Source organism: Ovis aries, chromosome 13, assembly GCF_016772045.2.
Source record: "Ovis aries strain OAR_USU_Benz2616 breed Rambouillet chromosome 13, ARS-UI_Ramb_v3.0, whole genome shotgun sequence".
Lineage (NCBI taxonomy): Eukaryota > Metazoa > Chordata > Mammalia > Artiodactyla > Bovidae > Ovis > Ovis aries.
Window position 1 is genome coordinate 61360472 of NC_056066.1, and position 26026 is coordinate 61386497.

Genomic DNA, 26026 nt, shown 5'->3' on the forward strand with positions numbered 1-26026 from the left:
AGGGGGCGGTGCCGCGGAATCTCTATGGTCTCTCCCGCCCGCAGGCTAGAGCGGCCGGGGCGGCGCGCGGGCGGCACGCGGGGATCGCCGGGAGCGGGGCGGACGCTCGCGCTCTTCCTTCTCTCCCAGCCTCCGCGCCGCGGCGCGCTCTGGCTCTGGAGCCGCTATGGGCGCCGCCGCGTGGGCACGGTCGCTCTTGCCGCCGCGTGTGTCTCTCCTGCTGCTGCTTCTGCCGCTCCTGGGGCTGCCCGTGGGCTCCTGGGATCCGGCCGGTTACCTGCTCTACTGCCCATGCATGGGTAAGGCCTCCCGAGCCTTCTGTCCAAGTGGGGAAACCGAGGCCCGGAAAGGAGAAGCCACTCCTCTGAGGCTCCCAGAGACGCCTTGACAGGCCCGGGAATGGACTCCAGCGCCGGACAGGGCCTGCTCCTCGACTTTCTGCCCCTGTGGCAAAGACACAGGGGCTTCTCTGACCAGCCTTCCCTTTGGCAGATGAGAAAACCGAGGCCGGGAGAGGTTACGACGTGTCATGCACAAAGCCTGAGCCAGCTCCGAGTCCAGTAAATGGAGTTAGTGGGGTAGGACTTGATGTCACTGACCCAATGCTGGCTCTGGGCGATTCATTCACCACATGTTTATAAGGCACCTACTGGGTGCCCAGCCCTGTTCTCTGCTCTAGGGATACGGTGATAAGTCGGAAAGCTCTATGCTCTTGTAGAGCCTTTATTTAGTTGAGAAAAACAGACCATAAAAGATAGGCATAAAGAGTAAGTAATCGCATATCTTAAAGGAGAGTAAGTGCTATGGGAAAATTAAAATAGAGCAGAGTAAGAGAGAATCTAAAATCTGTCAGAGGGGTGCAGTTTAAATGGGGGTAGTGGAGTGTCATTTTAAAGTCACTCATTCCTAAAACCCTCCAGTCTCCTAACCATGATGGTCTGTCCCTCTGTGCATCATCTCCACCACACCCTTCTCCGGAGACGTTCCAGTTGCAGGCACAGTTATCCCTTTCTGTTCCTTACACAAGCTCAATCCTGCAGCCTGCACAATTCCCTAGCTGGGATCACCCTCCTCTTGCCTCTGTGCCAGATCAACATCTTCCCATCCTCAGGCCACAGCTTGTAAGTGTCGCCAGAAAGGACTTCAGTGACCTCAACCCAAATAATCTCATCATTTCCTCCATCACCACACATATTTATCTTTACTGTCACCCTGCCTTCCCTGGCGGCTCAGACGGTAAAGCGTCTGCCCTCAATGCGGAAGACCCAGGTTCGTTCCCTGGGTCCGGAAGATCCCCTGGAGAAGGAAATGGCAACCCACTCCAGTACTCTTGCCTGGAAAATTCCACGGACGGAGGAGCCTGGTAGGCTGCAGTCCATGGGGTCCCAAAGAGTCAGACACGACTGAGCAACTTCACTTCACTGTCACCCTACCTAGACTGTGAATGCCTTGAAGGCAGAGACCTTGACCTTCTTGCTCACTCCTGTGTCTCAGCACCTAGCAGAGATACTGACACACTGTGACCTCTCAACATTCTTTGTGGAATGAATGAATGGATGCCATGCTGGGGAAGACAGAAACAATCAGATAGGGCCCTTGTCCCTGAGGCACTTACAGGCTGAGGAAAGGGCCAAAGGCCAGGAAATGGGAAAGGACATTCTAGGAAGAGTCGAAGAACCACAAGTAGCTTATCCAAGGTGGAAGACGGAGGATGGGGACTTAATATGGCAGAGGGGTCGTGAAAGGATCCCAGTGAGTGAGGCATTGGAGTTACCGCTTTGTGTACAGAGGGGAGGAAATAGAAGGGCACCCCTGGCTGATGGAACAGCAAGAGCGAAGATGCGGGGGTGGGGATGGGAAGTGCAGAGCATGTTTGGGAAACAGCACCAACCTGGAATGACTGAGGCAGAAGAGGCAGGGCCTGAAGGGCCTTGACCATCAGACCCAGGAGTCTAGAGTTGGTCCCATGCTGCTAGCTCCCCTGGCTCTCCTTGGTATCCTGGTCCTCCCCATCCCTGGCTCCCTTTCTGAATCTTGCATACCCTAAGCCCTCAACGTCCCAGTCCTCACTTCACCTGCAATATACCATCCAGGGCGCTTTGGGAACCAGGCTGATCATTTCTTGGGCTCCCTGGCATTTGCAAAGCTGTTGAACCGCACCCTGGCAGTACCTCCTTGGATTGAGTACCAGCATCACAAGCCTCCTTTCACCAATGTGAGTACCTCCTGCCTGCTGTTTGCCCATGTCTACCTTTCCCTAGTCATGCTCACTTCTGCTTGACCCCAAGTCCTTCTATAGGGTTTATCTCCCATCCCCCTGAGTTTGCCCTATCCACCATCCACAACTGTCCTCCCTGGCTAACTCACTAATATTTGTTCAGCACCTGCTTTCCGAGCACTGCATGAGGATTAGTTCTTTTCCTCTCATCACATTTCGATTAAGAAACAGGTTTAGAGAGGCTAGGTATCTTACCACATCCACACAAGAACTGGAATTCAAGCCCATGTCTGTGTGACTCCAGAGCCTGTGACTAGACGCTCCAGACTCCATTTCCAGCCTTGTCTGGTCCCACCCATTGGTCACAGGTGATGGGTGCTATTATCAGTTATGAGGGAGAAACGAGGCACAAGTTAGTTAATAACATGTCCAAGGTCACAAACTAGAGGAGTCTGGCTCCCACCTCATCACCGGGTCCCTTAGAATGAGAAGTCCAGCATTGTCTTAATTTCTTGCATATTCTTTATGACTTCCACTGGCCTGATGTCTGTTTTTGTTCACATTTTAACTCCAGGGGTCTGGTAGTGAGAACTGAGTTAATATTTAGTGAATTGACTTTGAAAGTTCTTAATAAACTTCAAAAGGTTATATGCAAAACACCCATATTTCTTTCTTACAGCCTTTTCTCTGCATAGTTTTTATTTTTTATTGTGCATGCCATTTTTAGAGAGATTTTTAAAAGAGGATAAAAGCCAGAGTAATGAGGTCACAGCCTGAGTTGGCCATGTACTAGCTGTGTGCCTGGTCAGGGTACTTGACTTCCTTGTGCCTCAGTTTTCTCATCTTTAAAATAGGCTGGAAATGATTCTTGCTCCTTCCCTCAGTGAGTTAGTGATGGTGGTATCCGTCCCTCTTAGAATCAGCTGAGCCGATCAATGTAAAGTGCTTATGACATAGAGAGTCCTCAGTAACTGGGCACAGTTGATGCTCTGACTTTTTGCACTTACTGTTACAGTTCAGACATGGCCCATTCATCTCCTTCTGGTTCACTTGCCTTCTCTTCTCAGCTAGGAGTCTTTCAGAGTCTCTTCTTGCTTTCTGCAGGTTACTCAACCTACTCTAGTTAGACTTTCCTTCCCCAATGGGACTGTTCTCACAGAAGGTCACTAGAGACCTCAGAATTGCCAAACCCAGGGTCATTTCTCGATCTCTATCTCATCTGACCTTCCGGTGGCACCTGGCCCCATGAGCCTGTCTCCTTGAACTTCCTTACTCCCCTGGCTTCCAAGACACAGCCTGTTCCTGCTCTAGCCCGACCTGTCTGCATTTTCCTCTTTGTGCTCCAGCAAGGGCTCCTTTTTCCCCACCCACTGTTTAAATGTTGGTGTGTCTCCTGTTTCTGTTTGCTTGTTAGCTGTGTGACCTCAGATGAGTTATCTAGATTCTGTCCGCCTGGGTTTCTTCATAAGTAAACTAGGGATGGCTGTATTCCTACCATTCACAGTTAGGTGGTCAAGTCCATGAAACATGATGAGTATAGCACCTGGCGCTAATCCAGCACTCAATAAATATTAGTTGCTTTTATTACCATTATTTGCTTTGTTCTAAGATTCTGTTGACTCTTGCAGCTTTCATTATTCTCCATGTTCCTTCCAAATTTATCTGTGGCCCTGACTCTCTGACCACAGACCCAGTGTTTCAAACTCCTCAGCCCTTGAGTCTGCTTGGATGACCCACAGAGCCAGCACCTTCCCCTCAAACCTGTGTTCCTGCCTGTATTTCCAGCCTTAGTTTATGTCACCTCCACTCACCTGGATACCAAGCCAGGAACCTAGACATCATCCTAAATGCTTCCCTTTACTGTGCACTTCACCTTTCTTTACGTTTTCTGACCTGTCCATGCTTCCCCATCTCTCAGAGTTACGAGAGATGCTCAGGCATATATGTTGAAACAAAACAACAAAAATACATGTTGAATGAATTGTTGTTGTTATTGTTTTGTCGCCAAGTTGTGTGCGACTCTTTGCGACCCCCTGGACTGCAGCACACCAAGCTTCCCTGTCCTTCACTATCTCCCAGAGTTTGCTCAAACTCATGCCCATTGAGTCAGTGATGCTATCCGACCATCTCATCCTCTGTTGCCCCCTTCTCCAACTCATGTTGAATGAATACTTGAACAAATAAAAGGACCATTGCAGTAGCCTCCTAATCTTTCCGTCCCTCCTCTAATCTTACCATCAGGACATTCTCTCTTCTGTCACCAGAGAGATCTTTCAGGAAAGCAGATCTCATATTATTTCTGCTTAAAATCCTTTGCGCAACCTCATTGCTAATAAGTAAGGTTCTCAAGAGTCTGCTTATTGGGACACCAATGGCTTATGTAGAACCAGTGCAGTGGTTAAGTCAGTTTGGGAAATTATGTTCTCAGTTCTTCATTCCCCCCAGATTTGGAGATTCAAAATGCACGTTAGCATATTAAAGGCCCTGAGAAGTCCTGTCATAAAGAAACCTGCTTAACCTAGCATTTCTCAGGCCTGTTTATTTCTGGAGCCTTTTTATTGCAGAACCCTTTACCCACCTGAACTAGTGGAACATGCTTGGAAACTCTGACCTATGGGATAAAGTCTAAATTGTATTTCATAGTGTTCCAAGAAATTTTCTTAAGTCTCGAAAAATGCAGAGATTAATATAATCACCAGCCATGTACTCACCATTAGCAGTGATAATCATTAACATTTTCTTGTATTTGCTTCATCTTTTTTTGTTGTTAAGAAAAGAAACAAAAGGTTACAGATAAAGTTGTTAAAAGATAAAGTCTGTCTTGGTTCTAGGCTACTCCTAGTCCCTCCCCCACGCTCCAAGGCAACCACTATCATGGACTTAAGTATCTTTTTTTTCCTTTTTCTTATTATTTTTTTCTTAGTGTCTTTTGGTAGAACTTCCAAGTTCTTTCCAGTACTGCTTCCATTATGAAACTGAGCATCCTTTATCCCTCTCCTGCTACAAAGGGCAAGAATTTGTCTAAGGCAAATACCTAGAGATAGAGGGTGCATTTAAAATTCTATTTTTAATAGATGCTATAAGAGGTTATACTCCAAAGTAGTGGCTATAAAATGTATGCCTCTACTGTCAGCTATATATTTTCCAATAGAGTTAAGCTTTTAAAAAATATTTATTTTATGTATTTTTGGCTGTGCTGTGTCTTCATTGCTGCGTGCAGCGAGTAGGGGCTACTCTTGGATGTGGTGCGCAGGCATCTCATCGCAGTGGCTTCTCTTGTTGCAGAGCATGGCTCTAGGGTGTGAGAGCTTCAGTATTTGCGCCACGCGGGCCCATTAGCTGTGGCTCCCAGGCTCTAGAGCACCGGCTCAGTAGTTGTGGCACACAGGCTTAGTTGGTTCGCAGCATGTCGGATCTTCCTGGAACAGGGATCAAACCCATGTCCCTTGCATTGACAGGTGGACTCTTAACCATTGGACCACCAGAGAAGCCCAGAGTTAAGCTTTTAAACTTTTGTTGGTCTCTTGGGTAAGAAATGGTGTCTTGTTGTCATTTTCTTTTTCCTAATTCTGGTGAGCCTGCACATCTTTTGAGTGTATTGGCTATTTGGGTTCTCTTTGCTGTGAGCTGCTCACTCCTATCCTTTCCTGCCCATGTTTTCTTTTGTGTCATTTATCTTCTTTCTTACAAATCAGCAGGCATTTTTGAACATGAGGTCCATTACTATTTGTCCTTTAATTTACAGATGTTTTCTCCCAGCTTCTGTTCTAAGCTTGGTGTCTTTTGTCAAAAGTTTGTCACTGACGTGCAGTCTAAGATCTCTGGGTCATAGAGTGCATGGATTTGTTGTTTTTTTTTTTTTAATTAAACATTTTCTTATTCATTTTTTGGTTCACTGGGTCTTTGTCGCTGTGTGTGGGCTTTCTCTAGTTGTGGTGAGCATGGGCTACTCTTAGTTACGGTGCACAGGGCTACTCATTGTGGTGCTTCTCTTGATGCGGAGCACGGCCTCTAGGTGCACAGGCCTCCATAATTGCAGTACACAGGCTCAGTAGCTGTGGTGTGCAGCTCTAGGGTGTGAGGGCTTCATTAGTTGTGGCGCATAGCTCAGTAGTTGCGGTTCTAGGGCCCTGCAGTGCACATGGTTCAGTAGTTGAGGCTCACGGGCTCTAGAGTGTGGGCTCAGTAGTGGTACACAGGGCTTAGTTGCTCTGTGGCCTGTGGAATCTTCCTGGACCAGGGATTGAACCCATATCCCCTGCACTGGCAGGCGGGTTCTTATCCACTGCACCACCAGGGAAGTCCTAGAGTATATGGTTTTAATGGATGTCTCTGAAGCAGCCACTAGGATACTGAGGGAGGACTCTCCAACCCCTGCTTTCCCCCACTTTTCCTGTAGGTCCATGTGCCCTACCAGAAGTACTTCAAGCTGGAACCCCTCCAGGCCTACCATCGCGTCATCAGCCTGGAGGACTTCATGGGGAAGCTGGCACCCACCCACTGGCCCCCTGAGAAGCGGGTGGCATACTGCTTTGAGGTGGCAGCCCAGCGAAGTCCTGATAAGAAGACATGCCCCATGAAGGTGGGTCCTGTGGGTCAGGGGGGCCCTTTCTGCCTGTTCCAGGTCCTCTAGGCCCTGAGACACTGCAAGATAGCAATATGTGGGGGAAGGCACCAGAGGAGCCTGGCGTGGAAAGATGGAGATTTAAGCCCCATTTCTCGCATTTGTCAACAGTGTCACTTTGGGCAGAGGAGTTTGCTTCCTCTGAGCCTTTATTTCTACCTACAAAATAAAGACGCCAGTCCCTGTTGTGTCTTGCTCACAAAGTATCATGAGGGCCAGGAGTAAGAATGCTTGTAAACTGAAAAGTACCACATCAGTAATGATAACTAGTACTCACATAGCACTTATAACATGCTAGGTACCATGTTAAGAGCTTTTCACATATTATCCCACTTAGTCCTTCAACTGTTTCATGAGGAAAGTACTATTATTATCCTCATTTTATAGAGAGGACACTGAGTACAGCAAAGAGAGGTTCAATATTTTGCCCCAAATCATATAGCAAATAAGTTGTGGTAATATGACTCCATTTTCCACCCTCCTAACTTGTATACTTTCTTGCCTCTCAGCAGGTAAATGCGAGGCTGTCATATTTATCAGAAGTTTGAAATTTCTGGCACTTTGGGAGTAAGACAACCCCCAGTATGTCTTTCAGTGTTTGTGCTAAAGTCTGGGGAGGGTAGGTGAAGAAGTCGTGAAATTTGAGAAAGGATATCTTGCTTTCAGTCCCAATATTGCCCTCACTTGCTCTGTGAGCTTGAGCCAGTGTCTTACCTTGTCTGGACCCTGGTTTCCATCTTGAAAATAAGAGCTGATCTTGAAAGTCTCTTGGAGCTCTTAGTCCGTGGTCCCAAATCCAAGGTAGCTCCCTCCCCAGATCTCCACCAGTGCTGCAGGATTGGCAGGATATGGCATGTGAGCAGGAAAGACTCCTTCAGATACTGTGGTGAACATTTCCTGCTGAAAACCAGCCTGGAGGCCAAGCCACCCTCCTCAGCCCCCAGCCCAGGAATTATGAAGTGACATTCCTACTTGCCCATCCTGTGAGAGTATTTCAGACCGAGTCAGATAGTGCAGGGTTTCCCCATCCACAGTTCCTTGGCCCCAGTCCCACCTGGCTTTCTTTCCTGCCTAGTAAGTGTTTGGCCACTCTCTTTCTCCAGGAAGGAAACCCCTTTGGCCCATTTTGGGATCAGTTTCATGTGAGTTTCAACAAGTCCGAGCTTTTTGCAGGCATTTCCTTCAGCGCCTCCTACAAAGACCAGTGGATCCAGAGGTACATGGAGGGGGCATTGTTGCTGGGGTTAGGGGAGGAGTGGGGGGCCCATGGGCATTCAGCACTTTCCTGGTCCTCTTCCCTCTGCCACACCCTGCACCCTGATGTATGAGACCAAAGGTGCGGCTGTTCTGTCTCTTGAACTTGGGATCCTATGTGATCTGTTCCCATCTCAACGCCTGACACGGTGGGACGTTGACCTGCCACGAGGTTGAGCAAGAGTTTATCAGCCGATAAAGGATGTCATAAAAAGAATATTGTGCAGTCACATGCATCTCAATTTCCTCCTTGAGGCGTGAGAATCACTCCCCTGTTACCTTCCTCTTCACAAGGTGAAAATTAGAAGCCTCTTCTAGAGAAGAACAGCTTCAGGTGCAGACTGAGAAATGATGTCATCCTGATAATAATTGGATGTGCTTTATTAATTGCATTCCAGTAAACCCTATTTAAAAAAAAATAGGTTAGCAGGGCATAGGCACAGTCTGTGAAATATTTATAGAGCGTCTGTCACGTATGAGACTTAGTGCTCAAAGGCCAGAGGTGATACATAAAAATGAGGAAGACCCAGTCTCAGCCTTCAGCTGCCTGCAGTCTAGATAAAATGATGACACTGACATAGTGCTGTTGCCGCTGATGCTGTAGCAGGGCCAGAAAGAGCAGGGGCTTGGACATCAGACCTGGGTTAGGAGCCATGAGGGGCTTATGAATTCTTGCGTGGTCCCAGCAAGGCAAAGGAAGACTGATTTACCCTTAGACAGCCCTGAGCTCTCAGGCAGCCCTTTTCTTTCTCAGATAACCCTGAGTGAGCCGGTCAGACTGTCTGACCTGAGCTTCCTCCTTGGTTTAATGGAAGGAGTACTATGGTATCTGCCTCCTAGTGTATAAATCACATGACACGTAGTAGAGGACCAGTCCGTGTTACCTGTTACTGTTATTCACATGCTTTATTTTAATTAAGCCTTTGAGAAATTTCATGAAGTGGGTATTATGATCAATTTCCATTTGACTGGTGAGGAAACTGAGATCGGTGAGGTTATTTAAACAACTTGCCCAAAGTAATGCAGCTGTTGAGTGGGCAGCTGGGGTCTATGTGTAAGGCTTTCATAGTTAATAAAAACTAATATTTATCTAGTACCTACTGTGTGCCAGTTGCTGTACTAAGTCTTCTCTACCTGAGTCTTCCAAGATAATAGCTCATTTAATACATTCACAGGTCTGTGACACAGTGTTATTGTCATCTCTGCTGCACAGGTAAGGAAACTGAGGCAGAGAAAAGTGAAATCACTTGCCTGAGCTTGAAGTGACAGAGCTGTGATTTGAACCCAGGCCGCCTGACTCCAGAGCACACATTCTTCATCACTGTGGAGAGAAGAGCTGTGCCTTAAACAGCTCCCAGTTCCTATTCGGGACTTGTGTTAAGAGCTAATTCATGAGCTACTAAGGAGACAATCATGGCAGAGTCTTAGGCCCTTCATAGTTGATCCTGCATAGGAAATTGTTGGTTTCCATTTAATTACCTGCTTGATCCTCCCCATTCAGCTCTGAATGAACTCAGAGCTATTGCCAGAAGGCGCACTATCCTCAGAGGATGGAGATTTGCTTCTAAAATGCTGGGGGTGGGGGGGTAGGGGGGAAAAGGACACCAGTTCTAAAAACAAATTCCAAAAAGCCAAAAAAAAGCACACAATCCTGGTTGGAGAAGGGACAGTGCTACATGGATGCATCGGTAGGACAGAATTGCTGAAAGACTTGTTCCTGGCCGCCCCATGGTCTTGTTTGAGTTCGTTGAGTTGTAGGAATTATGTAAGGGCTTGGGTAAGCTTTTGCCTTTGAGCCAACTTTTTAGGTGTACTTTCTTGCTGTCGGAAGTTGTCCTTTCATTGCAGGAGTGTGGGTGTCGGGGAAACAGCACTGGCAAGTCAGATGCTTCCCTGTTCACTGGATAACTGCAGGTTGCTTCCCTTCTTAGGCCACAGTGCTCAATCTATAAAATGAAGGGATTGAGCAAGATGGATCATTTTCTTTCTTTTTAAAACAATAAGATGACATTTGTTTTTTTGTTTGTTTTTAGTTTTTTAAAATATATTCATGTATTTGGCTGCACTGGGTTTTAGTTGCAGCATGCAGGATCTTTATGGGCTTCCCTGGAGGCTCAGTGGTAAAGAATCCACGTGTACTGCAGGAGACTCCGGTTCGATCCCTGGGTTGGGAAGATCCCCTGGAGAAAGTGGCACCCACTCCAGTATTCTTGCCTGGAGAATCCCCATGGATGGAGGAACCTGGTGGACTGCAGTCCGTGGGGTCACACAGAGTCAGACATGACTGAGCATGTGTGCATGCATATGTGGGATCTTTAGTTGCAGCATGAGGGATCTAGTTCCCTGGCCAGGGATTGAACCTGGGCCCCTTGCATTGGAAGCACAGTCCTAGCCGCTCCACCACCAGAAAAGTTCTAAGATGAGTCGTTTTCAAACTGTTCTTTGAATTTTAGAGTTGTGGAGAAGTGCTTGTAGTGCCATGGCGGGGGGGGGGGGGGCGGCAAGTTAGAGCTGTTCAGTTCCCCTCTCCCACTACCAATCAGTAACCCTCTTGTATATCAGCTAAAAGTTTTGGTGGTCACGGGTCTGGGTGTACCAGGTTTAAATTAGGTACCTGTAAGAGAAACCCCCAAATAACAGCAGACTAGCAAGACAAAAGTTTATTATTTTCTTATGTAAAAAAGGACTGCAGCCCAGGGCTGCATGGAGGCTCCCTTGGGTCTAGAAATTAGGCTCCCATCTCTGCTTAGCTGTCCCATTACCAGCTTTTATCCTTAGTGTCACCTCATGGGTCAAGATAACTGATGAAACCCCAGGCAGCTGGAGGTACAAAAGGGGCAGAAGAAGGGCCCCTCCTTACTTTTCTAAGGAGCCTTCCTTACAGCTTGCTTACACCAGCTCATTGGCCAGTACTTAGATGTGCAACCCATACCTAGCCCCAAGAAGTACTGAGAAATGTATTTTGGGCTTCTGTGTGTCCAGCTTGAAAGTTGGGTTCTAGAAGAAGAGAATAAGGGTTATTTCTTCCCCACTGAGGATCTTTCCATCTCTGCTGGTTCTGAATCTATGAATACCCTGATGGAGGTTTAATTCAACAGACATTTATTTATTGTACTTTCATTGTTGGAAGGCTGTGACTCATCAGGCTGAACCATTCTCTTGGCATGAAGGCAACAGGTATTTGAGCATGTGGCTTATCGTTCTCCCTGGCAGCAGCCTTCCCTGAGTGGATATAAACAGGTGACATACAGTTGGCAGGGCTGAAGCCTTAAGGATGAGAAGCCAGTCATGAAGAGCTGCAGAGAAAGGCAGTTTTTCATGCCACAACCAAGAGCTAGACTCTGCCTCGTTCATGTGCCCTCATCCTCTGTACCCTGCATAATGTCCATTCACTGGTATCTGTTGGGCACACACGTGGGTGCTGTGCATGGAGAAACCCCAGCTTGGTAGGGGGGGTCTCAGTAGAGTCAGTGTAATGGTAAAACACCCCACAGTCTCACTGCTCCCCGTAGTAGGAAAGTGTGCCTTATTCAGCTGGACAGCTACCAGGCTCAGGGCCTGACTTAGGGTCACCAGCCAGGGATGTGAACAGATGGAGCTAGTCAAGCTTTCTTTCCAAACAGGACCCTCACTCCCCACTTTCACTCCAAACACCAGTCTCCTCATTGGGAGCAAAGGAGTGCATCAGTTTGGCTTCTCGGTGCTTATCATATCAGTAAGGATGTCGCATCCAGATCCAACCAGGACGGCTGTGTGAGCTGATCCAGATCCAGGTAACGGGGGCACATATTCCAGACTTGGAATTCACCAAGGGTCAGCAGCAGATTCTTTCCAGGAGGTCAAGGAGGGCAGAGGTCCTGGTTTTATCCTAACGTTCCAGCCCCCTAGGAAGTCACAACTTTTTCATATGAAGTCCTTTAAGGTGGCTTCTGAAAGTCACTTAAGGGCCTGGCCCATAGTAGGTACTCAGTTACTGTTCACTTCTTTTAACCCCTGACTACCTGATCTGGTCTATCTGGTGAGATCCCTGGCTCATTAATTCATTCTAAGTATATTCATTGTACCTACTATGTGTTAAGGCCTACACTGAGACTGGGAATCAGAAGAATAAGCCACAGATTCACCTTTTGAGGAACTTATTGACTGGATGGGGGAGCTGGGAGTGAGGTACAATAGTTAAAAACAAAGGTTCTGGAGGATTCTGCCTGGATTCAAATCCCTGTTCTGCCACTTCGTAGCTGTGTGACCATGGGCATGCTGCTTAACCGTTCTGTGTCTCAGTTTCCTTATCTGTGAAGTGAGAATAATGGCAGTACTTGCCTCATGGGGGCTCTTAAGAGACTCAAATGAGTTAATGTACACAAAGTACCTGGAACACTGCCTGTCCCATGTATGTACATATAAAATTAAACTCTGACAAGACAAGTGTTAGAGCCAGGCTGTTGATGAACACTTGCTCATTGCTTCCTTGGCACAGGGCTTGCACTCGTGTGTGTGGCCTTCACCGTGAACAAAAGTACTCGGGGTCTAGCCTCATGTCAGGGGACGGGGAATGTGGTTACTGAGCACATCATTGTGTAGGAAGCAGCAAAGGAGAAGTGGGCTGGAGCCCACTCCTAGGAGCTGAGGCCTGGGTGTGGCAGCTGGTCTCAGAAGTTTAGAGGTATCTGTGGTGCTTGGTCAGGTGTGAATAAAGAGCGGCCTGTCCGTCGCAGCTCTTTTGCATGGGGAAAGATGGAAACGGCCTCACTGACCAGCAGGAGGGGACTGGATAGATAAACTGATTTCTTCATGCAGATGGAAAACTTTAGGAGACATTAACGTAATCCCATGATCCACACCATCAACATGGCCAAATCTCTAAAACAGAGAGTTAAATTTTTTAAAAGTTGTAATAGATTACATGCTGTATGATGACAGTGATGGATATGGTGAGAGTCAGAATTTTGTGAGAGCTTTCTACATGCCAAGCACTGTTCTAAACGCTTTGCTTGTATTAATCCGTTTGATCTTCTCAACAGCCCTCTGAAGTGGGAACTGTTATCAGCTCTGTTATACAGATAAGAAAACTGAGGCACAGAATGGTTTTAGTCACCTGCCCAAGTTAGTGACATAGCCAACATTAGAACAAGGTCGTCTGGCTCTATAGTGCACACTTTCACCGTTGCACTGTGTAAAGAGCACACAGGATGATACCTTTTTATACAAATAGTGAAAGTGCAACCATTCATAAAGCCACAGTATCTGGAAAGAGGAGGAAGAGGGAAAGAGACCACAGGATAGAGCTTTTATTTAGGTGTGTATTTTTAAAAATCTGAAACAAAGTGAAGTATTAATATTTGCTAATTTGGGTCACAGGTATGTGGACCGTTAAATTATTTTCTCTTTTCCTGCATGCTCTGAAATATTTAGTAGTTTTTCACTAAAATTTTTACTCAGGTAATTGTAGGTTCACGTGCACTTGTAAGAAATATTAATAATACAGAGAAATCCCAATTGCTGTTTACCCGGTTCTCCCCAGTGGTAACATTTTGCGAAACTGTAGCACAGTATCACAACCAGGATGTTGACATTGGTACAATCCATCCATTTTATTCAGATTTCCCCAGTTTTACTTGAACTCACTTCTCTGTGTGTGTATATTTAGTTTTATTCAATTTTATCACGTGTGTATGTTCATATATCCATTACCGCAGTCAAGATACCAAACAGTTCTAACATCACAGAGGTCCTTGTGTGGCCAGTTTATAAACCACCTACACACACACACACACACACACACACACACACACACACACACACGTGCGCGCGCACACACACATACATGCACAAACAGCCTAGTCCCTGATGACCACTGATCCCATGTCCATTTCTTTTTTCTCTACTTTGTCATTTCACAGATATTATATAATAGAATGATTCAGTGTGTGACCTTTTAAGATTGACTTTTTTCCACTCGGGATTCCCTTGAGACCCATCCAAGCTGTCCCCTCTGTCAGTAGCTGGCTCCTTCTTATTGCAGCAGTGTGTTCTGGGGTGTGGGTTTGTTCTGCAGTTTGTTCAGCAAGTCACTTGTTGACGACGTCTGAGTTGTCTCCAGTTTTTGACTATTATGAGTAAAGCTGCTGTGAACATTCACAAACTAGTTCATGTGTCAGTAGAGGCTTCCATGTCTCTGGGATAAATGCCCAAACATAGGTCATATGGTAATTGCTTGTCTAGTTTGTTTGTTTTTTTTTTTTTTTAAACTGCCAGACTGTTTTCCAGAGTGCCTGTACCTATTTCATAATTTTAGGGAAAGGATTTTGACTGGCAGAGGGAAGGCATACCAGGTGGAAGGGAAAAAGTCTGCAGAGATCTGGAGTTTGAAAGTACTTTGAAAGTTTATGGAACAGTGGGGCATCTTGTGTTGCTGGAATATAGTCTGGCCTTAGCTAATGAGAGAACACAGGTTTGCTCTTCACTCATTCAATCAACAAATCTTTACTGAGCTCTTCTGTGTATCTAGACACTGTTCTGGGCACACAGAGATACTGCCTTCAGAAGCCTGAGTCCAGCAGAAAAGATGGGTGAAATAATTACAAGGTACACTGTGAACAAGGGGAAAGGAGAGCCTTTGGCAGGGAATGATGGAGGCGTCTTCATGCCTCTGGTGCTCTCATGAAAGCAGGGATCACGCCTGTGTTACTCTCCTCTGGGCCTCAGCATGTAGTAGGCAATCAGTAGATATGCGTTAAGTGTTGAGTGAATGATCTCATCCACTGTACATGCTCCCTGGGAGTGTGACCTGTTAGCAGCTGCACTTCCTAATCCCACCATGTGAGTAAAAGGGCAGAGACTCAGTCTAGACACCCCACCCTGGAGTGAATTACCGCACCACAGATTGGAAGCCAGCATGACATACAAAGGGCTGGAATGCTCTACTGTAAATTTTTAATTGTTAAACAAGCAAAGAAGGTTGTAAATTCCTCGTGGCGGGACAGTATTGCATATTGTGGCTGTTGCCGCTGCCAAGGTCTCTTATCAGCCCGTTGGTGTTTCACAACCTCTCGTGCTTCTTGCATGTTACAGGGGCCCCTCCGCAGGGTCTCTGGGACATGGTGCAATGCCATCCTTTTTCCCGTGGGGGTGGCAGCCAGACTCTCTGTGCATCGTCTGTCTGACTTCTCATTTTGTCTCCTGCCTAGATTTTCTCCAGAGGAACATCCAGTGCTTGCCCTGCCTGGTGCCCCTGCCCAGTTCCCTGTCCTGGAGGAGCACAGGCCACTCCAGAAGTACATGGTGTGGTCAGAGGAGATGGTGAGGACAGGGGAGGCCCAGATCCGCGCCCACCTCATCCGGCCCTACGTGGGCATTCACCTGCGCATTGGCTCCGACTGGGTAACTTCCCCCTTCCTTTCATGGCTGGGTTGGACGTATCCATGAGCAGGACCCATGTCTGTGACACTGAACGCTAAACTCATTGCACCAAGTCCCAGCCAGGGCAAAGAGACCTCACTCGGCCAAGCTGATGGGGCTGAGCCCCACAGTCCCACCATGGACACGTCCGAAATGTGGCTTCAGAGTGCTTGCTTGGTAGTTCTCATTTTTAACAGTTGCCGTTTTTTCCTCATTTCACAAATGGATAAACTGAGGTATCAAGCTAGACTCTGAGTCAGGCAGCAAGCCAGAGAGAGCCCACAGTCTTCTGCCCCAGCTCAGTGGTTAGCCAGTAGACTCCTTGTTGAAAAACAAGCTCTGGAGGTTGGGTGGGGCTCCCAAGAAAAGAAGATATCATCTTCCAAATTCAGCAGCTGCTTAAATGTGCAGAAACCTCATCAGGTTATCCTCCCTGTGAAAATAACAGGAGCACTACAGACGATCTCCTTAGTTTACGTAAGAAGATATGTATATATCTGTGTGTGAGAAATACTCATTAACGGAAACTTGAAAAATACTCAAAAGTGTGGAAATTAGATCAAAATTCATTCAGTGTCATTTGAGGAAGCAGTCACATCCACACGACCCTCTTCCTGCCCCTCCACGAAGTAAAGGAGCCAGGACCTATACTCCCCTAGGACATAAGAAAATATAAGCTGCTTTTTTTTTTTTTTTTTTTCAATCTAGCATAATGCCAATACCAAACTCATTAAAAGCTCAACTCAGGAAAATAGAGTCCATTCTCACTAGTGAATGTATATGCCCAGATCCTAAGTGAAATATTACCAAGTAAAATCCGGTAGCATATTAAAGAACAAGAACAGAAACAAGTAAAATTTATCCCAGTGATGCAGTGAAATTTATTATATTAACGCCCAAAGAAGAAAAATCATATAGTCATCTCAGTGGATGCCAAGAAAGTGCTTGATAAAAAGTCAGCATTCATTTATGATTTTAAAAAAAGAAGAAAAACAACTCTTAACCAACAGGGAATACAAGGGGCCCACCTTAGCTTGATAAAGGCTATCTCTCCGAAACCCACAGCAAACGTGCACTTCTTGGGGTTATCAGAAGTGTTCCCACTGAAGTCAGAAATCAGATGAGGTTGCCCATTATCACCAGCACAGTTCAGAATTCTGCTGGAAGTCCCAGATAATGCAGTAAGACCAAGAAAAAAAAATTGTGAAAAGCCAATATCCCCTTAGCACTGTTAACTGCTGATGCATTTCCCTTTTCCTCAGTGGTTTAGAAAAAAGAAAAAGTTGCACTCGTGTATCACCTGCCTTTTTCCCTTTCCTGGGCTCGCTCTTCTGGGGTTGTGGGCAGTGGCTGTCTATAGCTCTGTCCCCACCTGCCCCACAGAAAAACGCGTGTGCCATGCTGAAAGATGGAACTGCTGGTGCCCACTTCATGGCCTCCCCACAATGTGTGGGCTACAGCCGCCACACCGCCGCCCCGCTCACCATGACCATGTGCCTCCCTGACCTGAAGGAAATCAGGCGCGCTCTGAAGCTCTGGGTGACAGCGCTGAACGCCCAATCGGTCTACATCGCCACCGACTCTGAGAGTTACCTGCCCGAGATCCAGCAGCTCTTCAAAGGGAAGGTACACATGGGGTGTGGGCCTGGAGGGAGAGCAGCTGGAAGGGAATCAAAGGCAGTGCCAAGGTGCTCCCTCCACTCCCACCTCACGCTTCATGTTCTCCCACCGCCAGGCTTTTGCTTGAACATCCTGTTCTCTAGTTCCTGCCCTTCTTTAAACCCCAGCTCAGACGCCTCCGCCGGGGCTCTGCAGGCTTCCCTCCACTCCTGATGCTGCTGGATCCCTATGGGGAGCTTTCACAGCACTTAATCACATCTCCTCCCGAGACACCTAGGCTGTGAGACTCATGAAGAAACATGTCTTTTTTCTTCCCAGAAGCTGTGGCTCCTTGAAGGCAGGATCCAGGGTTCTTCGGGGTCTAGCCTGATACTTTGACCTCCTCCAGGAGAAGGAGAAGGAAACGGCAACCCACTCCAGTATTCTTGCCTAGAGAATCCCAGGGATGGGGGAGCCTGGTGGGCTGCCGTCTATGGGGTCGCACAGAGTTGGACATGACTGAAGCGACTTAGCAGTAGCAGCAGGGCTGAGACCCCGCCTTGCCCTCACCAGTGGCTAGGACAGTGCCTGACACATGGTAGGCTCTTGGTAAATGTTTGGTGATTAAGGATATTGAGTGGGCCCTGGGGGACAGAGCGGGTGGGGGCGGTCCAATGCCACAGAGGGATGAAGAGCATGGACTGTGGAGCGTAGGGTCTTGGGCTCTCCTCCCTGTGCAGCCTTGCACAAGTTACTTCACCTCTCTGTGCTTCTGTTTCCTCATCAGTAAAATGGGACTGAGAGTAGTTCTATCCCGTGGGGTAATTTTGAAGATCAAATAAGAAGAAGCTAAAACTGGTCCGGTACAAAATAAGTTGTCGATAAAGTTAGCTGTCATCGATAGTAGAAGTAGGTGGTTGATGAATACAGGAAAGGCTCTTTGTGTTTCATAAATGCTTAAGGAAGGGGTGAATAGTAGGGGTTTGACATATGAGTAAATAGTAGAATGCGCTTGGTACTGTGTAAGTGAAGAACAGGTAATGAGTAGTTATGTATTGGTAAAACGGTGGAGTTAATAGTGAACATTCAGTAAGACTTTGGAGTGCATAAAGCCCCTGAATGCTTGTGCAGACCTTGAAAGACAGACACCCGCTTTCTAACAGCGGGCGCCCTTGGCTGTATGTCGAGGGGCTCCCTTTCCCTCTTTTACTGGCTTGTTGAGGAAGTGCCTTGTAGAGGAAGTGCCAAGTCACAGCATTCTGGTCCCCACCCACCCACTTTATAGAAGAATATCAGAGCCGGAGACCTTGGAGCACCTCCGACCCAACCTCTGCATTTTAAAACTGAGGAAACCAAAGTCCCAAAAAAGGATAGAATTTACCCAGGAGGTCTCAGGGCTAATTTTAGTGGGCATGACACAGAGCGGTTAAGTTTCAGGGCGTGGGTGGAATTGTTCAGGGGATTTTGGCCATGATTAAGCTGGTATTATTTTTCTGCTACCATCTGAATAGCAAGATGATGATTTTTGTTACATCAGAAATCTCTGTGTGACAGCAAAGCACTTTCAGCCCCAGCTCTGCCCACACCCCCTACCTCTGTACTAAATGGAAGGACTCGGAGAGTCCCAGGGAGTTTTTTCTGAGTTTTTAGAGTTGGTATACTTGCTACACCTTGAGCCTCTTGCCATTTCTATTTCCTGTTCCTGTGCCACTGTTCTTGCCCTTCTCCACTCCTCACCTCCTTTCACGGACTTGGCCTACCCTCTCTCCTGAACTAATCCTTGCTCATCCGTTAAGCTGGGCCAGTGCTGAGCCGAGGATACTGATAAATAAGATGTGGTGCTGCCCTCCAGGGCTCACAGTCTAAACTCAGGAAAAGAGACTTGCAGAGAATTATAAGGTATCCCACAGGAGAGGGCCAGGCTTGGGTATGGGGGCTCATTCACTCACTTGTCCAGTCCCCAGATGCATATTGAGACAGACCCCTGTCAGAAGTGACCAGCAAACCAACACAGCCCCAGCCAGGTACAGGAAATGGGCGTTAACCAGAGAATCGCTGAGTGAAAGCTACACATGAAGGAGATGTGTGCCACAAAGTGAGGGAACGTGGTTCTGTGCAAGTGCAGGGCAGAGGAGCCTGGACTAGACTGAGGGGGCCAAGGAGGGCTTCCCTAAGGAGATGAGACTTGAGCTGCAGAATGAGAGTTAAATAGGAGTTAACCAGACAAAGAGACAAGCACCCCCAACAGGGGGAGGAGCATGTGTAAAGATCCTGAGGTAGAAGGGAGCCTGGTGTGAAGTGGCTGGAGCTCAAGGTGGAAAGGCAGCTGAGCAGGCCTTTGGCCACATTCAAGATCTGTAGTCTTTATCTGCAGAGCAGTAGGGCGCACACACACCACTCATTCACACTCTGTCTTTGCTCATTGGTGTCTTCTGCCAGGAATGCCTATCCCCATCCATCGCAGTCCTGAGTTAAGGGTGCTCAGCTGGGGATAGAGGGAGGGAGGAATAAGGGAGTAGGGAAATCTGTGAAAGTGTTTTTTGGCTGCTTTCCTATGATATCTGGGCTTCCCTGAAAGCTCACTTGGTAAAGAATCTACCTGCAATGCATGAGACCCTGGTTCGATTCCTGTGTCAGGAAGATTCGCTGGAGAAGGGATAGGCTACCCACTCCAGGGCCTTCCCTTGTGGCTCAGCTGGTAAAGAATCCGCCTGCAATGCAGGAGACCTGGGTTTGATTCCTGGGTTGGGAAGATCCCCAAGAGAAGGGAAAGGCTACCCACTCTAGTCTTCTGGCCTGGAGAATTCCGTGGACTGTATAGTTCATGAGATCCCGAAGAGTTGGACATGACCGAGCAGCTTTCACTTTCACTTTTCCTTTGGTAAGCAGACCAGTAGAAAGAAAGATTATGGTGACCAGCCGGGGAGTGGTAGTCCATCAGGAGAAAGGTTCACCTTTGAGGAATATCTCAGGGATAGATTGGACAGGACTTCAGTCTCAGAGGCATCCAGGCAGCAGAACCAGTTGGGTGGGGTGTTCTTTGGTCAGATTGTGGTTTGGTTGGAGAAGCCAAGACCCTGAGGCGAGGGCTTTATGCAAAAGTCAGACCTTGAACTGAGCCTTGAGAGTATGGTCAGGACTGCGCTGGATGGGGATAGGCATTCCTGGCAGAAGACACCAATGAGCAAAGACAGAGTGTGAATGAGTGGTGTGTGTGTGGAGCTGAGGGTTAGGGTCACCATCTGCTAGGCAGCACTTCTCTCAGGCACCCCAACCCTGCGTGTTAACGCTTTGTGTGCCTCCTTCTATGTCTGTGACTTCAGCACGGAGAAAGGTGAGGGGTGGCTGCAGGCCTTGGCGGATCCGGCCGCTTTGTCCTGAACCCTGGCTAAAACGCCCTGCCCTTCCTCCTGCAGGTGAAGGTGGTGAGTCTGAAGCCTGAGGTGGCCCAGATCGACCTGTACATCCTCGGCCAAGCTGACCACTTTATTGGCAACTGTGTCTCCTCATTCACTGCCTTCGTAAAGCGGGAGCGGGACCTCCATGGGAGACCATCCTCCTTCTTTGGCATGGACAGGCCCCCTCAGCTGCGGGATGAGTTCTGATCCTAGCTGGAGCACACCACCAGTCTGAGCTGTTCCCTCCAGCCAGGCCTGGCAGCCAGAGGTGCTCCCACCGTTGATTCCCCAAGGATCAGAGACCAGAGAAAAGTACCAGGAACTTCCTGGAAGAGGAAGACAGTCAATCTCCCAGGACACAGGACTTCCAAGCTGCTAGTGGCCAGACATCTCCCTTTCTCATATGCTCCCTATTGCTTCTCCTGGGAATTTCTCACACCAGCAAAGTAATCCAAGCTCTGTCTTTTGGTCTGCCCTGCTCTGAGGAGGCTGAGATGCTCAATTCTCTTCAGAGAGATTTTATATATAGAAAAAGAGATTTTTATACTTTTGATACAAGATCATGACTCCCCTAGAATTATCCCTTATCTTAAAAAAAAATCAGTGAAGTTCATTAACGTAGGCACCTAAAGTGACCTTAACAGAATGTGGATAAGGCTAGGGGTGGGTGGGTGTATTGACTGCTTTTCCACATGACCGCCCAAAGTGGCCCTCAGGCTTATCCCCACTGCCTGGCCTGAGCCACTGTCAGCCCCCACTTCCTAGGCCATTTCCAGGGTTTGGGGCACAGTCTTCTCCGTCATAAACACTATGCACAAAGAAGTTATCGACCACAGTGCTGTCAGTTCGCTGCAGACGGCCAAGTGCTGCTCACACAGCTCGTTCCCAGCAGGGAGCACCCTCCATCAAGCCAGGCTGTCGTGGTATTGCTCTCAGAGTCTCTTGGCGGTTGATGGCTTGCCCCAAACATGGCACCATCAGGGTCTCATAACACATCACCAGGGCCTGGGCTTGCTGGCCTGGTAGGATCCTTTTGAGGTCTCTATTATCTCCTGTTCCAAAGGGCCTGGTTGTAGAACTTTGTCATTAAAGTGGTTCCAGGCCTGTCCTCCCAGTCTTCCTCCTGTAGCAGGAGCCTTCTGACTGTATCCTCACAGGGGAGTGGTCACTAAGCCCCTGACCAGATGGAAGATCCTCAGTACCCAGGAGCCATCGCATTGCATTCCTGGGGTTGTCTGCTCCATCCCATCCAATGAAGTCTCAGTCAAGCCCATGAGACCTAAGGTGTTACGGTTGTGAGTTTCTTTGTCTCTCAAATGCTGTAGTGGTAAAAATCCATGACCCCCCGAGACTCTGTGATTTTTTGGTCTTGAGGAAATTCTCAGTTTCCTCAGGGTCACACAGCCAGCAGTGGTCAATCCAGATTTGACCTCCAAAGGGCCAGTGCTGATAGCCAGCCTGCTCTACTCCTCCAGTTCACAAGACCCGGTTTACTCTGTGTATGTGCCATGGAGGCCTCAGATGGAGAAATGGTCAGCCACCTTTTGTCCCCACTGGGCTCTACTCATGGGTTTGCCACTGCCAGGACCCTTCAGGGAGGGAGAATCCCGCAAGAAACAGAAAACCCACCTGAAGCTTACAGTTCTCTTGGCTGGTTCTAAAATTCATGTCTGTTACCTGCCGATTACTTCCCCGCCATGTGACCTCCCTTGGCCTTCAATCCTGGGAAAGTGGGGGAGACTCTGATGAAAGCCAGTCCCAGAACTCCACAGCTGTGTCCTGTGGGTAGCCTTTGGGAAGAGACGCCTTTTTTTCAGGGCATACTGGATCAGAGGCTGAAGGGCGACAAGGATCTCAAACAGCAAAGATGGCATTTGCTGCTTAGAGCTGCCATCAAACTCTTAATACAGAAAGGGCATTTGTATTTCCCCTCTGGGGAAAATATTTTAAATCCTGGGGTGGATTCAGAGATAGTTTATCTGCTCAAACTTGTTCATGAGCCTCACTGAGGGACATGGGAGCGAGCCCCTGCCTCCATTGGGCGGTTGGTAAGGTGTGGCTCTCTGACTGATGTCATTTGCTGCACACACTTGAGAGTCTGGGGTTCAAATAAGCTGCCCAAATCCTCTTGATGAGCACCGGCAGTCATAATAGCTCGTGTTTCTGGAGGTGAGGGCGCTGGAGCTGTAGTCCGATTCGGTGTGTTTTGTAGGCAAGCACTTTATTCCTTTGACCCAGTTTCCCCACCTATAAAATGGTGATAAAACCGACGATGGGGTTGTTGAATGGCCCCAGTCAGATAAAGGGAGTATAAGGGCCCATTGTAAACTTGAAGGAGACAAAGGCCCATACGTGACTGTTGGTTAGTGTGACTGCCTCTGGTCACATGCCTCCTCTCTACCGGCCACTGCTTGCTAAGTGTTTTATGGATGTTCCCTGGTTTAACCTCTACCTTAGCCCTGGGAAGTAGAAACTTACTCTCTGCACAAGGCAGGATTAACACTTGGAAAATTCTCAGTTTCCTCAGGGCCACACAACCGGTAGTGGTCAGCCCAGATTTTATCTCCAAAGGCCAATGCTGTTAGCCAACCTGCTCTGCTCCTCCAGTTCACAAGACCTGATTTACTCTGTGTGTGCACCGTGGAGACCTTGAATGGAGAAATGGTCAGCCTCCTTTTGTCCCCAGTGGGCTCCAGCCATGCGTCTGCCACTGCCAGGAGCTTTCAGAGAGGGAGGATCCCCCAGGAAAGAGAAAGCCCGCATGAAACTTAGAGTTTTCTTGGGTGGTTACTTAATTCAACATGCTTTCATTCAACAGGTGTTTATTGACCAGTTGCCAGGCTCTGTGCTGGGTACTAGGGATTTAGCAGAGGATCAGACATAAATTCTTTATTCTCAAGGAATTTGCATTCTAATAAATAGAAGGCATAATAAGCAGAAGTATTGTGGGAGGTGTGAAGTGCTATAAGAAAACTAAAAAGGCATGGTGGGTGCAGAGGGGGAGCAGTGCTGGTTTAGATGAGCTCGGGGAACGCCTCTCTAAAGAGCTGCTGTGGAGGGGGCCATGCTCGTTCAGCGTTTTGGAGGCAGCGCAACAGCAAGTGCAAAGGTCCTGAAGCTGGAATGAAAACTAGCAAGGTCAATGTGACTGGAGTGGCAGACGTGAGGCAGGGAACAGAGTAGATGAGAACAGGTGACATGACCCGTCCTACAGCCTAGTTAAGATCAAGCCTTGGCTTTTATTTGGACACATGTGGGAAGCCTTGTGGGGTCTGAACTAAGGAGAGTCATGGTCTGATTTACCTTTTCGTAGGCTGCCATGTGGAGAGGAGATGGGAAGGAGGAAGAGTAGAAGCAGGGAGACCGAGATAGAGGTGTCACAGGGATGCCCGCAAGAGAAGCAACTGGGCTCAGGCAGAGGTCATGGCATTGATTGTGGTGGAAACTGGTCAGACTCTGGATGTATAAAATGACTTTAAAGTGTCAACGTTTTTTTAAAAAATGTAAATCTTAACATAGTTTTAATCATGCAGTATATACAATTTAATGTCTTGTTTGGTTTTTTTTACTTAATAGTATATCATGTTTTCCATATTGGTACATGGTCTGAATAAGTGTTTTTAACAATAGAAAATTCCACTGGGTGTCCCATAGTTTATTATGTCTCATAGTTTATTGTTGTTTTATTATGAGAACTTAGTACCAGTTTTTTACTATTATTATTTGGAAAATATTTTTATTTGTAAGTTGTTTTTTTTTTTCTGTTATCTCACGTTTTTATTAAGATAAATTCCTAGAAGTGGATTTGTTAGATCAAGACTTAAAAGCTACTTTTTGGGAATTCCCTGGCAGTCCATTAGTTAAGACTCTACTGTCTCACTGATGAAGACCTGGGGTTCAATCTCTGATTGGGGAACTAAAATCCTGTAAGCTACATGATGTGGCCAAAAAATAAAATTAAGAAAATAAAGCTGCCTTTTGGAAAAAATTCAAATATACATAAATATTGTAATAAAGTGAACTTTCAGTTTCAACAAGCCTCAGCATTTCACCAGTTTTGTTTCATTTACTGTCTCATTCCCAAGTCCACATACTGGAGACTTTTGAAGAAAATCTGAAATATGTTTTGAAGGAAGAGCCAGCAGGGTTTGTTGACACACTGCAGTGGAATTAGGAGGGAAGAGGAAGTCTAGAATGCTCTGAGGTCTGTGGCCCAAGCAACAAGGAGAAGAAGTTCTCCCTGACTTGCAGAGTGACCTGATGTGGGTCACTCACCTCTGAGTTCCAGATGCTAATGGTGGTCTCCGGAGGATCCTTGGAGAGAGCTGGTTAATATGGCAGATTCCAGGGACCCACCTAGGCCTGAGGAATCAGAATGTCTGGTGTGTAGTGCCCAGGAATCTGCATCTTAAGATGCACCTTCAAGTGATTTTGATGCCCAGTAGCCCAAGACTTACTTAAATTGTATTCCTTGGACGTCTGGTGTCGACATCCCCTGGGGCAACTTGTTTGAACTATAGACGCCTAGGCCCCGCTCTGGACCTGCTGAATCAGAATCTCTGTAGATGCAGCCCAGGGATTTTTTAACAAGCTCTCTAGGAGCTAAAACGAACACCACTGGTCAGAAGGTCGTGGGGGTGATGCACTGTGGTCAGCCAGCCAGCAAGCACTTACGGAGGGCCCTCCCTTCCCTAAGGCTTGGCATGCCTTGAAAATTCCACCAAGCATAGTCAGTGGTGTGGCTCTGAGAGGACCCCGTCATGCTCAGTTTGTGTTGTAACATTGACTTTTTTCTCTTTATTTTGCACTGGGGGAAATATTATATACAGTCCTTGATTTAACAGAGTTCATTGTTTTAGGTTCATTGTTTTAGGATGGAGCCAAACTTACGTAAGCAAAACAATGAGAGTTACACTTTTTGAAAATAAAGTAACTACCGGTAGAGAGGGTTGTGGACTAGGCAGAAATGGAGAAACTTGTGTTCAAAGGAACCGAAGCTGGGAAATGCTGTCCTGATACATCACAGACCCTCCAAAAGCATGGAGGAGAATGGACAGGAAGGAGAAATGGGATAGAGGGTAAAAGAAAGCTGAGCTTTCATTTCCATGTTCTGTTCACTTCAAAGAAGCTTAATGATGATAATAAACAATAATCCTTCCCTGGCTCGGAAGTAAAGATCCTTTTCCTCAGTTTTCTCTTTGTCCTTCGTGGGGTTAACAGAAAAAAACCTGAAGGCAAATCTTGCTCTCTGGATTATGTTGTCAGAATTAATTCAGATTCTTACTTGAAACCCTATTTATTTCAAGGTTGGGACCTTTGCCTTGAAATAACATTATTTAAGGAAAAGCAGGTTTGTTTTGTTTTTACAGCTAATCCTTTATGGATCATCAGCCCAGGACGCCAAGCCCAACCAGGTAAAGAGCAGGAAGGGAAGGAACAAAAGGCATTTCCTATAAACTCCCTCCTTCCCTGCACGCGGTGACTCAGCCCACCCCAGTGGGAAGAGGGAAGCCTAGGAGGACACCCCATCCCTCT

General features: G+C 47.3%; 1 protein-coding gene across 3 annotated transcripts; it reads left to right on the forward strand.

The window, feature by feature from the left end:
- The first annotated feature begins 134 nt into the window (after window positions 1–134).
- Window positions 135–24528, forward strand: POFUT1 (protein O-fucosyltransferase 1). Of its 3 annotated transcripts, none has more exons than XM_004014475.5 (7): window positions 135–299; window positions 2094–2215; window positions 6618–6800; window positions 7946–8058; window positions 15284–15476; window positions 16878–17120; window positions 20510–24528. In XM_004014475.5, exons 1-7 carry the CDS (start codon window positions 167–169, stop codon window positions 20696–20698), a joined length of 1176 nt encoding a protein of 391 aa, XP_004014524.1. In that variant the 5' UTR covers window positions 135–166; the 3' UTR covers window positions 20699–24528. The 3 variants fall into 3 exon arrangements, with proteins under 3 accessions (XP_004014524.1, XP_060253671.1, XP_060253672.1); XM_060397688.1 differs by lacking the exon at window positions 20510–24528 and adding an exon at window positions 17433–17686; XM_060397689.1 differs by lacking the exons at window positions 15284–15476; window positions 16878–17120; window positions 20510–24528 and adding an exon at window positions 11720–11873.
- Window positions 24529–26026: the final 1498 nt, after the last annotated feature.